This window comes from Colobus angolensis, unplaced genomic scaffold (assembly GCF_000951035.1).
Source record: "Colobus angolensis palliatus isolate OR3802 unplaced genomic scaffold, Cang.pa_1.0 Scaffold133, whole genome shotgun sequence".
NCBI lineage: Eukaryota > Metazoa > Chordata > Mammalia > Primates > Cercopithecidae > Colobus > Colobus angolensis.
This window is the reverse complement of record NW_012114411.1, coordinates 1,633,847-1,647,445: the sequence shown is the minus strand read 5'-3', so window position 1 is coordinate 1,647,445 and position 13,599 is coordinate 1,633,847. Positions and strand designations below refer to the sequence as shown.

At 44.8% G+C, this 13,599-nt stretch overlaps 1 protein-coding gene across 1 annotated transcript in view; it reads left to right on the top strand.

The window, feature by feature from the left end:
* Positions 1 to 13,599, top strand: part of CCDC3 (coiled-coil domain containing 3) — a 155,033-nt gene that overhangs the window by 49,797 nt on the left and 91,637 nt on the right. Inside the window, exon 2 of the mRNA XM_011934229.1 lies at positions 2,966 to 3,140. Coding sequence (XP_011789619.1) covers positions 2,966 to 3,140 — 175 coding nt within the window. The remainder of the gene's footprint in view (positions 1 to 2,965; positions 3,141 to 13,599) is intronic.

Sequence of the window (13,599 nt, the reverse complement as noted above, 5' to 3'; positions counted from 1 at the left end):
CTGCCAGCTGCCCTCCGAGTGGAGGCCCCTGAGCGAGGGCTGCCGCGCCGAGCTGGCCGAGACCATTGTGTACGCCAGGGTGCTGGCGCTGCACCCCGAGGCGCCCGGCCTCTACAACCACCTGCCCTGGCAGTACCACGCCGGCCAGGGGGGCCTCTTCTACTCGGCCGAGGTCGAGATGCTGTGCGACCAGGCGTGGGGCAGCATGCTGGAGGTGCCCGCCGGCTCCAGGCTCAACCTCACCGGCCTGGGCTACTTCTCGTGCCACTCCCACACCGTGGTCCAGGACTACTCCTATTTCTTCTTCCTCAGGTGAGCCCGGCGGCGCCGCCACCTCTCTCTCTCTTTGCGCCACCTCCCGAGGTCGCCGTTACCTAGAGCCGGGCCGGTAACTCCCAGGGCAACCTATCGGTGCCAAATGAGAATGCCCCCGGGGCGCCTACCCCTTGCCTTCTTGGATCTCTCTTGCTCCGTCTGACGTCTCTACCCTGGCTACTCCCGGTAAAGGCAGTTTAAAAGACAGGGAGGCTTTCTGTGCCTTGTACACAGAAGAGCATTGCAGGCAAAAGCTCAAAGCGCTCTCCAACAGTCCCTTTGACTCGGGTCTTTAAACTGGCCTCAATAGGAGTAGATTGGGACGGTGAGAAGAACAATCTTTGAAATCAGTCTGTGGCTGGCATTTTGGCTCTGCCTTTCCTAATCGTGATTCTGAGCCCATTTCTTGACACCTTCTCAAGAACTTCCATAGCCTCACCTGTGTAAAGTGAGAGGCAGGGCTGGTTGAGCGAAAAACATAACTCATGCAAAGCACCTGGTGCAGGTTAGAGGTTGACCAGCTGTCCACTCTCCCCTCTTCCCCACTTGCTCAAATGCCAAGATGTGATGGTGTGGAATGTAGCCCAGGACTGCTTCATTATCTCATATTAGCTGCCAGGTTATTTGAAATAGCAAAGGTTTATTGGGGGTAGGGGGTTCTGCTGCAGGTAAAATCCTGGGTAGCAATGCTTTGAGGGGTGGAGAGGTCAACCAGGCAGGAGATCCTCTCTGATTCTAGACCACTGGAATCCTCTGAAGTTCCATGAACACTGGCCGGTGGTCAAGATGGAATGCATCTGCCTAAGAACTCAGTCAATTCTCATTGACTACTGAATTCTTCTGAAATTTGAATAGCGAGCACCAGGTAGAACCCTAAATTCTTTGATTGGCTTCAATTGAATTTGGAGAGTGATATAAAACAACTGAGAAAAACATCAAAATGGGATCTAACCTATCCATCAAGATAGAGAATTAATCCACTGTTGTGGTGATCAATAGTAGTTCCAGTCTGGGAAGTAGCACTAAGGATATTTGGAATGAGGCTGATGTGGGTCTGCGGATTCACTTTTAGCTCGCATTTCTCTGAGAAAGAAAACAGTTCTACAAAGTGGTGTTTGTAAGTGCATAGCAACACATGTTTTGCATATTGAAGCCAAAATATCTAAGTTTAAAAAACATGTCTTGCTTTGTGTTGGCTTGAGTGGTTCAGCTAGATTAAGTTTTTTTCTCTCTATATATATTTCCAGAGAAGTGTAGTTTCTAAATAAAGCTAGTGGGGCTGAGAGAGTGCCCTTCTCGATACAGAGAAACTTAGGGTTTCATGTTTTTAATTAGGAAAAACACTGAGATACCATCTATAAAACTATTCAAAACCAGAACTTTTTTCTCCAAAGAAAAAAGAGCCCAAGTATTTGAGCAGGCTTTTTAAAGAAATTTTTATCATGAAACACAGTTCGTCCAGTGGTTCCGTGGTGCTCAGCCAATTCTCATCTTTTTTACTCTACCATGTTTACAAAAGTTAGGAAAGAAATACAAAGTCAGACAGTAGTCTGACATTCTCATTTCACAGGGCTGTCTTGCCTTGGAGTGTGTTAACAACTACATACAAATCATTCCTCCTCTGTTATTCTGGGACCTACTGAGATGAGACTGGATCTCTGGTCACTGTCAGGGGTGAGGGTGGCAGTGGAGACTTGCTGGTGAGCCATACGTGTTGTTTTTTTTAGACTGGAGTGTAACTTTCATCTCTTTTTGTGACTTTTTAAAGAATAATTGATGTATGCTAGGCCTTTAAATATGTTCACTAATATGTATACTGCATTTACTTTGTATCAAGTGCTTAATTTACTTAGTTTTTGATGCAATGCTTATGACATCACCAAAAAAGTAGGTACTATATATATATTCCTTTTTTTTTTTTTGAGATGGCATCTCACTCTTGTGGCCCAGGCTGGAGTGCAATGGTGTAATCTCTGCTCACTGCAACCTCCGCCTCCCAGGTTCAAGTGATTCTCCTGCCTCAGCCTCCTGAGTAACTGGGATTACAACAGTGTGCCACCATGCCCAGCTAATTTTTGTATTTTTAGTAGAGACAGGGTTTCACCATGTTGGCCAGGCTTGTCTTGAACTCCTTACCTCAGGTGATCCACCCGCCTTGGCCTCCCAAAGTGCTGGGGTTACAGGCGTGAGCCACCGCACCCAGCTAGTACTATATTCTTTTTGCAGATTAGAATACCGAAGCTTAGAGGAGTTAAGACATTTGTTTCATGTCATATAGCAGATAAATAGCAAAGACAGAACATAAGTCATTACAGCTGGCCTTTTTTTCACCAGGAAACAAGGAACCCTCTTTGAGAAGGAAGACCCCTTGGGGGACTTGGAAGACAACACAAATAGACAAACAGGCACCATACACATACTTTTCTCCATACTTTGTTCAAACTTATCTTTTTGAAAACCTTAAGGATAGACTGATGTAGTGTGAGACAAATAAATAATTAGAAGTCGTAACTCCTCTAATGAGAGCCACGCCAGACATTGATGTGAAACTGGCAAGCCCATCGCAGTTGTCTGTGACTCTTGATTGAAGTTGGTACACCCTTGACTGTCGAGTCTACATGTCTGCCTTTTTGTCTCTCTTCTTCATTAGGATGGATGAAAATTATAACCTCTTGCCTCACGGAGTTAATTTCCAAGATGCCATCTTCCCGGACACTCAAGAGAACAGAAGGATGTTTTCTAGCCTTTTTCAGTTTTCAAACTGTTCCCAAGGGCAGCAGCTGGCGACTTTCTCCAGTGACTGGGAAATCCAAGAAGACAATAGGGTAAGAATCGGCTAAATCCTGTGCCACAGCAAAACAATAGTGTAGCTACACCTTGTGTGAATTTTGTGACCAAAGGAGTCAAGAATACTCTTCCAAAAGCCCAGACCGGAAAGCATTATTGCATACCCTCTCTCTCTCCTACTATCCCTCCTTGCCTCCCAGCTGTTAAAAAAGACCATTCATAAACTTTGGATCCCTGAAGCTTTACTGTTGGATAAGGAGTTCTTCCCAAAGTATGAGAACAGGATGAGATGAAGATTGGCATGCTGAGCCTTAGTTTCCTCTTCTGCAGACCAGGGATAATAGTAGCGTCTATATCAGGCTTGTCCAACCTGCAGCCCAGGACAGTTTGAATGTGACCCAACACAAATTTGTAAACTTTCTTGGAACATTACGAGATTTTTTTGCAATTTTTTTTTTTTTTGCTTATCAGCTATCGTTAGTGTTAGCATATTTTGTGTGTGACCCAAGACAATTCTTCCAATGGGGCCTGGGGAAGCCAAAAGATTGGACACCCCGATCTATGTCAGAGGGCTAATGCAATATAATTTAAATGTGTAAAAACTATAATTATGTGAATCCGTTAGCGTAATGCTCGAAAGAGTAAGTGCTCAGTACATGTGAGCTGTTACGACTGTTCCTGATTGTATGATTGTTATCGACAGCATAGGGCTCTAAGGAATTGTCTTAGAGGAAATGAAAAGTGCCGAGGGAAATGAAATGAAATTGCTATCATAGCTACCACTCCTGTGATTCTTAACTGTAGTTGGTAAGACATAGAGGTGCAGGATGGCCAAGGTGGTTGCAAAATGTAAGGGTCGGGATCTTAAGGGTTGGGATCATTTTAGGAATGAAAATATAAGAGAGTCTTCTGATCTGGGCCAAATGCCAGAGTTGGAGGAAAATTTTGATGATCATCACTCTTCTAAAGCAATAGCATTGCCACAACCAAGTTGGGGTGATAGTGGGGGGCAGGCCAGTCTAGGCTTCTGGGGCAGTGACCCATCTCTTCCAGTCCCCCCGATGGAAGACATTTTTAGGGTAATGTGACACACTGCTGGAGAGAGTTCTGATGTGGGTATCACATGGAATAAGGACTTTTTTTTTTTTCCTTTGCATTAATGAACCCATTTGCACATGTTAAGAAACTCCCTTCTTTCTACCCATCAGGAAAAGTTTGAGGGAAGTGTCTTTCTCTTGTCTGATGGGATGGCTTAGCGTAGCTGCCTTGCTCTTCCCAATTCCTAGTGTCCTTTTTATTTTATTTTCCTTCCAACTTTTATTTTAGGTTCAGGGGCTATGTGTGTAGGTTTGTGATGTGGGTAAATCACGTGCTGCTGGGATTTGGGATACCAGTCGTTTCATCACTCAGGTAGTGAGCACAGTACCTGAGAGGTAGTTTTCCATCCTCACCCTCCTGCCACCCTCCACCCTCAAGTAGGCCACGGTGTGTATTGTTGCCTTCTTTGTGTCCATGTGTACTCAATGTTTAGCTCCCATTATAAGTGAGAACATGCAGTATTTGGGTTTCTCTTCCTGCATTAATTTGCTTAGGATAATGGCCTCCAGCTGCATCCATGTCTACAAAGGACAGGATTCAAACCCCCCTTCAAAGGGAGATTCAAAGGGAGCTTTGCCCAGGGCTCCCTGGACCCTGGAGGCCTTCTTCATGCTCTTGCACAGAAGCTGTTCCTGTGAAGGGAAGGTACGTCCAACTACGGGAAATGATTTATTCTTCTTTGACATATGCCTGTAATCTCAGCACTTGGGGAGGCCGAGGTAGGGGGATCACCTGAGGTTAGGAGTTCGAGCCCAGCCTGGCCAATATGGCAAAACCCCGTCTCTACTAAAAATACAAAAATTAGCCAGGTAAGGTGGTGCGTGCCTCTAATCCCAGCTACTCGGGAGGCTGAGGCAGAAAAATTGCTTGAACCCGGGATGCGGAGATTGCAGTGAGCCAAGATCACACCATTGCACTCCAGCCTGGGTAACAGAGCGAGACTCCGTCTCAAGCAAACAAACAAACATTCCTCAGCTCTACACTACTGACAGTAGTCTAGACTTTTCTAACCCCTCCCTGATAGTTTGCCAGAACTTTCTGAACACTTGTCAAGTATTTTGCCCCCAGTGTGGCTTCAAGCACCTGTTTTTTCCCCTTCTTAATCTTTACGGTTGTCTAGTCCATATTGAGTTGGACCCAGCAAGTCTAGGCCTGAGTATCCCAATCCTGAGTCATACTTAATTTTTTCCAAGTGAAGCCTTTTTAGGCTTGGCCCTTTTGTTCTCCATCTTGTGGGAGCTTTGCTTATATGACTATATGATAGATTTAAGTCAAGAGATTAGATATTATTCTGAAAATATTCGAATAGGTTAGCCCTTAAAGTCTTAAGCTACATAACTTTTTAGCACTATGGTCACATAATCTAGCTACTAACATTTTTCTGGAATCAGATTTTTCCATCATTTGGGAAAAACAAAGAACAATAGGACCGTGGAGAATTGTTTTAGTGTGAAGGCAGATCCATTTCTGTTGATCAGATGTAGATCTTGGGGGAGAATTCCTTTCCCCTTTCCCTTGAATCACCCTGGCCTCTTAGATAACAAAGTGTGGGAGCGTTCCAGGCTTGGAGGAAAAGTGGAAACTTGAGGCGAGGAAGATAATTATTTCACTTTGCTGAACTGCTGTGGAGCAGAATTTAGTTCAACCTGGGGGACCCTGCACATTTCCAGACCTTTGCTTGTGCCATTTTTATTCCCTATCCACTTTGAAAGGGATCACATCAAAGCTACATGAAATTAGCCTATTATGGGCTGATTGCAGTGGCTCACGCCTGTGATCCCAGCACATTGGGAGGCTGAGGCAGGCCCATCACCTGAGGTCAGGAGTTCGAGACCAGCCTGGCCAACATGGTGAAACTCCGTCTCTACTAAAAATACAAAAATTAGCTGAGGATGGTGGTACGTGCCTGTAATCCCAGCTACTTGGGATGCTGAGGCAGGAGAATCGTTTGATCTTGGGAGGCAGAAGTTGCAGTGAGCCAAGATTGTGCCAGTGCACTCCAGTCTGGGCAGCAGACCAAGACTGTCTCAAAACAAAGCAAAACAAGAAAAATTAACCCGTTAGTTTAAAATTTGAAATTAAAATTAAATTGACTTTTTAAAGTTTTGTGATGCTCCCTAAAATATTTTTACATACCCTGGAGTAATTAAAATAGTTGTGAGTTATTGACTACTACTTGCGCCTTCCTCTTTTTTTTTCTTTTGAGTTGGAGTCTCACTCTGTAGCCCAGGCTGGAGTGCAGTGGTATGATCTTGGCTCACAGCAACCCCCACCTCCCGGGTTCAAGCGATTCTCCTGCCTCAGCCTCCTAGGTAGCTGGGATTATAGGTGTGTGCCATCATGCCCAGCTAATTTTTGTATTTTTAGCAGAAAGGGGGTTTCACCATGTTGGCCAGGCTGGTCTTGAACTCCTGACTTCAGGTGATCCACCTGCCTTGGCCTCCCAAAGTTCTGGGATTACAGGTGTGAGCCAGTGTGCCCGGCCCACTTGCTTCTTTTTTCTTTAAAAAAAAAAAAAAAAAAAAGAAAAACTTTAAGTGTTTCTTTTTCTGTGGGAAGGTAAGCATCAAATTATCCTACCCAGGATATGTCAGAGGCAATCAACATTGTTTCTTAACCTTAGGAGGGGTCAGAATTGCTGTTATGATCACCCTTTTATTCCAGTAAGAATAGATGTTAGACTTTTGTTAATCAGAACACACTAACATTCTGCATATTCTAAGAGCGGTTATGAAGGGCCTGGGACTTTGCTTAGGAGACTTTCTTTCTTTTTTTTTTTTGAGACGGAGTCTCGCTCTGTCGCCCAGGCTGGAGTGCAGTGGCCGGATCTCAGCTCCCTGCAAGCTCCGCCTCCCGGGTTTATGCCATTCTCCTGCCTCAGCCTCCCAAGTAGCTGGGACTACAGGTACCCGCCACCTCGCCTGGCTAGTTTTTTGTATTTTTTTAGTAGAGACGGGGTTTCACTGTGTTAGCCAGGATGGTCTTGATCTCCTGACCTCGTGATCCGCCTGTCTCGGCCTCCCAAAGTGCTGGGATTACAGGCTTGAGCCACCGCTCCTGGCCTGAGACTTTCTTGTATTATGTGCTGAGTCTTTGATTACAGATCCTGTAGGCATCCCATGTTCTCCTGGACTTTCTAGGTGCTGGTTTTTTGTTTGTTTTTTGTTTTTGTTTTTTGAGATGGAGTCTCACTCTATTGCCCAGGTTGGAGTGTAGTGGTACAGTCTCGGCTCACTGCAACCTCTGTCTCCTGGGATCAAGCGATTCTCCTACCTCAGCCTCCCAAGTAGCTGGGATTACAGGCACCCACCACCATGCCCAGCTAATTTTTATATTTTTTGCAGAGATGGGGTTTCACCATGTTGGCCAGGCTGGTCTTGATCTCCCAGCCTCAAGTGATCCTCCTGCCTTGGCCTCCTAAAGTTCTGGGATTACAGGTGTGAGCCACCGCATCCTGCCTCTAGATGCTGTTGATGCTGCTGTTCTTTAAGCTTCCATTCAGCTTGGACAGTGGATCCGGACTGTAGTTATGAAGGGCACGTTTTATTCTCTTCCCTGATAGTTCTCGCTTTCTCTCTGTTGGAGGATCTGGGACTCTAGAGTCGATTTGGAGGGTAGGAGATGGAAGGGGAGGAAAAGCTTATGGAGGGAAACTTTTGCAAAGCGTGTGCAGAGTGACATTCAACTCAGTCCTTGGGAGCAAAGTCCTCCCACACTCTGGTTCCTTTCCAGCACCTCTCCATCTTCAAATATCCCACCCACGCATTAGTAAATAGCAACAGGATCTTTCTTTCAAAAGCTGCCAAGATGTCAGCAGTGTTAGTACGTGTTCACCGCCTCTGGTTCAGTGTCATGGTGTTAATAGGACTTGGGGGGATATCTTTGGCACGTTGGAACATCCGCCAGATTTACTGGCAGAGCTCTCTCCACACCAGCCAAGGACATTTTTCCTTCCTCATTTCTCTCTTGCTGGACAAGTGCAATAGTCAAAACAGAATTTGGATATTTTTCCCTCTCTGCTGGTACTGTCCCCTAGGACCAAGACCCAGACTGACCCATACTTTTATCAGTCTGTCATAAAATGTCATGGGATTGAAAGAAAATCTGCGGAGGTCTTGCTATCATTTTCTTCTTTCTTCTTTTGGAGTTGGGAAGGATGATAGGGGTGTTACCCTTCTCTAAGCTGCCTTAGAAAGACTGTCAGCTTGTCATCAGAAGATCTCAATCGGCTCTGCCATTTCTGGAGGAATGACCATGGGCAGATCCGCTAACTTCCCACAACTTCAGTTTTCCCTTCTATAAGATAGAGCCTGGAACAGATAAACCGTCTCAGGGTGTTCTAAGGACCTAATTCGAACATACTTTTGAAAACACTTTTCTAGAGTGATGCAAGGGCTTATTACTGGAAGCTGATTATTCTCAAGTATTGCTTTAAAAACCACATTAAAAAAAAATTTGAAGAGCTGCCTGCGGCTGTCCAGGGGGTCCTGAAACATCCCATGGAGGAGTGGCAACATCAGTAGTGACGGGTCTGTGCTGGAGATGGGAACAGATGGAAGGGAAGCTGTCTTGCGTACTTTTTTCATTCAACAGAATTGATTGGGTTCTGTGCAAGGATGACATTTAAAAATATAGTGTATTGAATTGTTAACAGATAACACACTCATATGGGTTCTCTACTACCTCTGACACCCATCCATACAATCCCCACACACCCTCCAAATAAGTAGCCACTGTTATTAGTTTCTTATATAAACAGTCAGTGGTGTTTTAAAAATTATTATTTCAATCAGTTCTAGGGAACAGGTGGTGTTTGGTTGCATGAATACATTCTTTAGTGGTGATTTCTGAGATTTTGGTGCACCCATCACCTGAGCAGTGTACACTGTACCCAGTGTGTGGTCTTTTATCCCTCACCCTCTCCTACCCTTTCCACCAAGTCCCCAGAGTCCTTTCTTATTCTCATGCCTTTGCGTCCCCATAGCTTAGATCCCATTTATGAGTGAGGATATAAAATGTTTGATTTTCCATTCCTGAGTTACTTCACTTAGAATAATGGTCTCCAATTCCATCCAGATCTCCACAAATGCCATTATTTCATTCCTTTTTATGGCTGAGTAGTATTCCATGACATATATAGACTACATTTTCTTTATCTCAATGGAGTTGTTTGTTTGTTTTGTTTTGTTTTGTTTTTTTCTTTTGAGACAGAGTCTTGGTCTGCTGCCCAGGCTGCAGTGCAGTGGCACAATCTCAGCTCACTGCAACCTCCGCCTCCCTGGTTCAAGCGATTCTCGTGCCTCAGCCCCCTGAGTAGCTGGGACTACAGGCGCCCGCCACCACGGCCAGCTGATTTTTGTATTTTTAGTAGAGATGGTGTTTCACGTGTTGGCCAGGCTGGTCTCAAACTCCTGACCTCAAGTCATCTACCCACCTCAGCCTCCCAAATTGCTGGCATTATAGGTGTGAGCCACGGCACCCGGTCCTTAATGGAGGTTTTTTTTTTTTTTTTTTTAAATCCAAATATGTGTTGTTACCATCGTCTTTGACACAGATGGTAGCACACTGTGTACACTTCACTACACCTTGCTTCATTCATGAGTAGATCTGGGAGATCTTTCCATATGCATGGCCTGAGGGCTAGACTGGGTGAGAAAAAAAGATAAGAGACAGAAACCAAGGCCTTTGTCCGTAATGAGGGATTTCTCCTGGAGTTTTTCCTGTGCAGCTCCATGATTCAGCCCCCTTTGGGCCAGATCCCCCCATTGCTTCTAATTGTTTAGTGTTCAGAGGTCAGGCAGGTAGGGTTTTGGGTTTTTTTTAACTATATGCAGAGATTTCAGTTAAAATCAGTGGGAATCATAGAGTATGGTCGGCTTGCTTCATCTTGACTGGCGCTGGAGTTGACATTTCTATCTATCTGACTGGCTCCATTAAGAATGTGTGTTCAAAGCCAGGACTGGTGGCTCAAGCCTGTAATCCAGCAGTTTTGGAGGGTGAGGCAGGCAGATCACTTGAGGTCAGGAGTTTGAGACCAGGCTGGCCAACATGGTGATACAACATAGTGAAACCCGGTCTCTACTAAACATAAAAAATTAGCCAGGCATGGTGGCATGTGCTTGTAATCCCAGCTACTTGGGAGGCTGAGACAGGAGGATCGCTTGAACCTGGGAGGCAGAGGTTGCAGTGATTTGAGATCGTGCCACTGCACTCCAGTCTGGGCAACAGAGCAAGACTCTCTCTCAAAGAAAAAAAAAAAAACCAAAAGAAAACAAAACAAAAAAACATATGTTCAAGCTTTGATGGAATATATAGCATGGAGGGAAAAAAATGAACAGGGTTTATTTTTTGGTGATCAAAAGCAGATAGGAACGGGACAGGATCTATAGTTTCTAAAGCGAGATTTGAACCCCAAATAGACTAAAAAGAGAATCAGATAGAACTCATTTCATTCTCATTTTTCAGAAGGGGTTCTAAAACAATTTAAAGGTATCCCCACAAGTGTGCTGAGATCCTCAAGTTTAACAGATCATTTGGTCAAAAACAAAGATACTCTTTCCTTAGAGATCTCTGTTTCTTGATTCTTCTTTGATACTGCACCCAAACTCAAAAGTGGTGGTATCTTAAAAATTTGTTATAATGTAGAATCTGAAACCTTATCAATGAACCTTCTGTATTCCTACCTGAAAATACACTGGCCTATCTTGTACTTTGAATGGATTTCTTACTCATGCGTGATTTCATAACATGATGCAGTGACCGTTTGGAAAATAGTAGTTTTACCGCACATGCAGACCTTCCAAATGTGGTGAGATTTAATTATACAATATAAAAATCATATTTGTTAATATCACTATTGATCTGATGGGGGAAAGACTAAGTATTGGGAAACTGTCAAACTCACAGTGGCAACTTTCCTAAAATTCTAATTTTTGCTTGAGAGCTCACACTCAGTCACTGGCAACCAATACTGTCCATTGTTTTCTTTCAAGTGACAAGCTTACTTTATTCACCTTCAAGAAAATGTCTATCAAATACCCAAATCTGAATAAATATGGTTGGCCCTTTATTTCATTGTTTCAAGTAAAAATAGTGTTTCATGAAGAAAGCCACTAGATCAGCTCAGAACTCGAAACAACCGTCATACTTTGCTATGTGGAGGGCCTTTGTGTGTATACTTCATTTCTTCACACTTGTGTGTATTAACAATGTGTACGCAAGGGTCAGGATTTAATAATTTTTACTGCTTCAGTGAAGACATTGTTAAACTGGCATTTTTTTTTTTTTTTTTTTTTCTGTTTGCACATGGCACTGAAGAATACAATGACTACTAGAATCATCTGGTCCCACTGTCTTGATTTGCGCTATGAGGCCGTCAGTTTAACTTACCTTGCTGTTGCACCAGCAGTGCAAATGACAAACAGTGAAAAAGACAAATAACATCTTGGTAGTATTCTGAAAATAGTTTTAATCTGATGGACTGCCTAAAAGGGTGCTGGGGCCAGGTGCAGTGGCTCATGCCTGTAATCCCAACAGTGAGGGAGACCGAGGTGGGCCGATCACTTGAGATCAGGAGTTCGAGAGCAGCCTGGCCAACATGGTGAAACCCTGTCTCTACCTCAAATGCAAAAATTAGCCAGGTGTGGTGGCACGTGCCTGTAATCCCAGCTACTCGGGAGGCTGAGGCAGGAGAGTCGCTTGAACCCGGGAGGCGGAGGTTGCAGTGAGCTGAGATCGTGCCGTTGCACTCCAGCCTGGGTAACAGAGTGAGACTTTGTCTAAATAGGTAAGTAAAATGAATGAATGAATGAATGGGTCCTGGGGCCCCTTAGGATTCTGCAGACTTTGGGAACTGCTGCTCTGGACTAAGTCAGAGATGGACAATGGTAGAAGAGAGGTATTGACTGAGCCGAGGGCTTAAGGAATGGGGGATTTAATGGTCTGAGTGCAGGGAGGTATGTGACCTCAGTAGTATGCAGCCCAGAATTTCAGGAGAACTTGAGTGAACATTGAGCTTGGAATGATTTCAGGAGCTCGGCTTCTAGCCCTGCTGAAGAATGGGCAGCTGCATGGGCAGGGTTCGGCCAGATTGTAGGTGCCTGTGAAAACCTTTGTAAAGATTCCAGGGCTGAGACTCAGGAGACCCTGGATCGAGTGGGCTTTGGAGGGTGACTAAGCATATACTGTTTTCAGAAAGCTTTTGGGCTATTCAGAATGGCTCTCTTCCCTGCTTTCTAGGTGAAGGCTGTTAACGTACTCTGATGGTCATTACTCGGCCACTTGATTGGCCAAATAGAGCCAAAGCTGTGAAGTAGGTAGGATAGTGGTCTTTTTAATTTATTCATTTGTATCTTCATTCTACATATATTTACTAAACACCTATGGTGTGTCACTGGGAATACAAAAGGGAACAGGGGAAAAGAGCTCCAGCCCTCCTTGAACCTACATGGTAGTGGGATGAGGGAGAGACAGTCACTACATCAGTGAATGTATCAGTCCATAGGAAAAATATCAGATAATGATAGGTGTTTGACCAATAATTAAAAGAGGGTAGGCCGGGCGTGGTGGCTCACACTTGTAATCCTGGCACTTTGGGAGGCTGAGGTGGGCAGCTCACTTGAGGTCAGGAGTTCAAGTCCAGCCTGGCCAACATGGTGAAACTCGGTCTCTAGCAAAAATACAAAAGTTAGCCAGGAGTAGTGGCACATACCTATAATCCCAGCTACTCAGGAGGCGGAGGCAGGAGAAATGCTTAAGCCTGGGAGGCAGGCAGAGATTGCAGTGAGCTGAGATTGCACCACTGCACTCCAGCCTGGGTGACAAGAGTGAGACTGTCTCAAAAAAAAAAAAAAAAGGTAATATGATAGGAACTGGAAGCCACTTTAGGTTGAAGAGATGACTTTTAAACTGAAATCTGAAGGACGCAGAACCAGCCATACAAAGATCAGGCAGAAAAGCATGCCAAGCAGACCAAGAAGCCATTGCAACTGGACCCAAGGTGAAAACGGTTTGGCCTTCTTGAGGGGTGGAAAAATGGGAATGAGCACTGGTGGTTGGGAGAGAATGCAACAAGCTGGGTTTGGAGAGGTGAGTGTGGGCTGGATCATGTGGACATTTCTAAGCAAGTGGGGGAAGATGAGATCGTTGTGCTTTGGGGAGCCATTGAACGGAGCAGTGAGATCTGATGAGCCTTTCAGAAAAGGAACACTCTGACAGCTGAGTGAACCGCAGATTGCTGAGGGGCAAAAGCGGAAGCAGGCAGACCAATTGGGAAATGACTGGAACTGTCTAGGCAAGACCAGAGGCTTGGACTAGTGGGTAGCAGTGGCTCTGGGAAGAAATGGCTGGATCTGGGATACGTCTGGAAGGGCGCTCTCCTATGTTCTTCCAGTTCGTCCT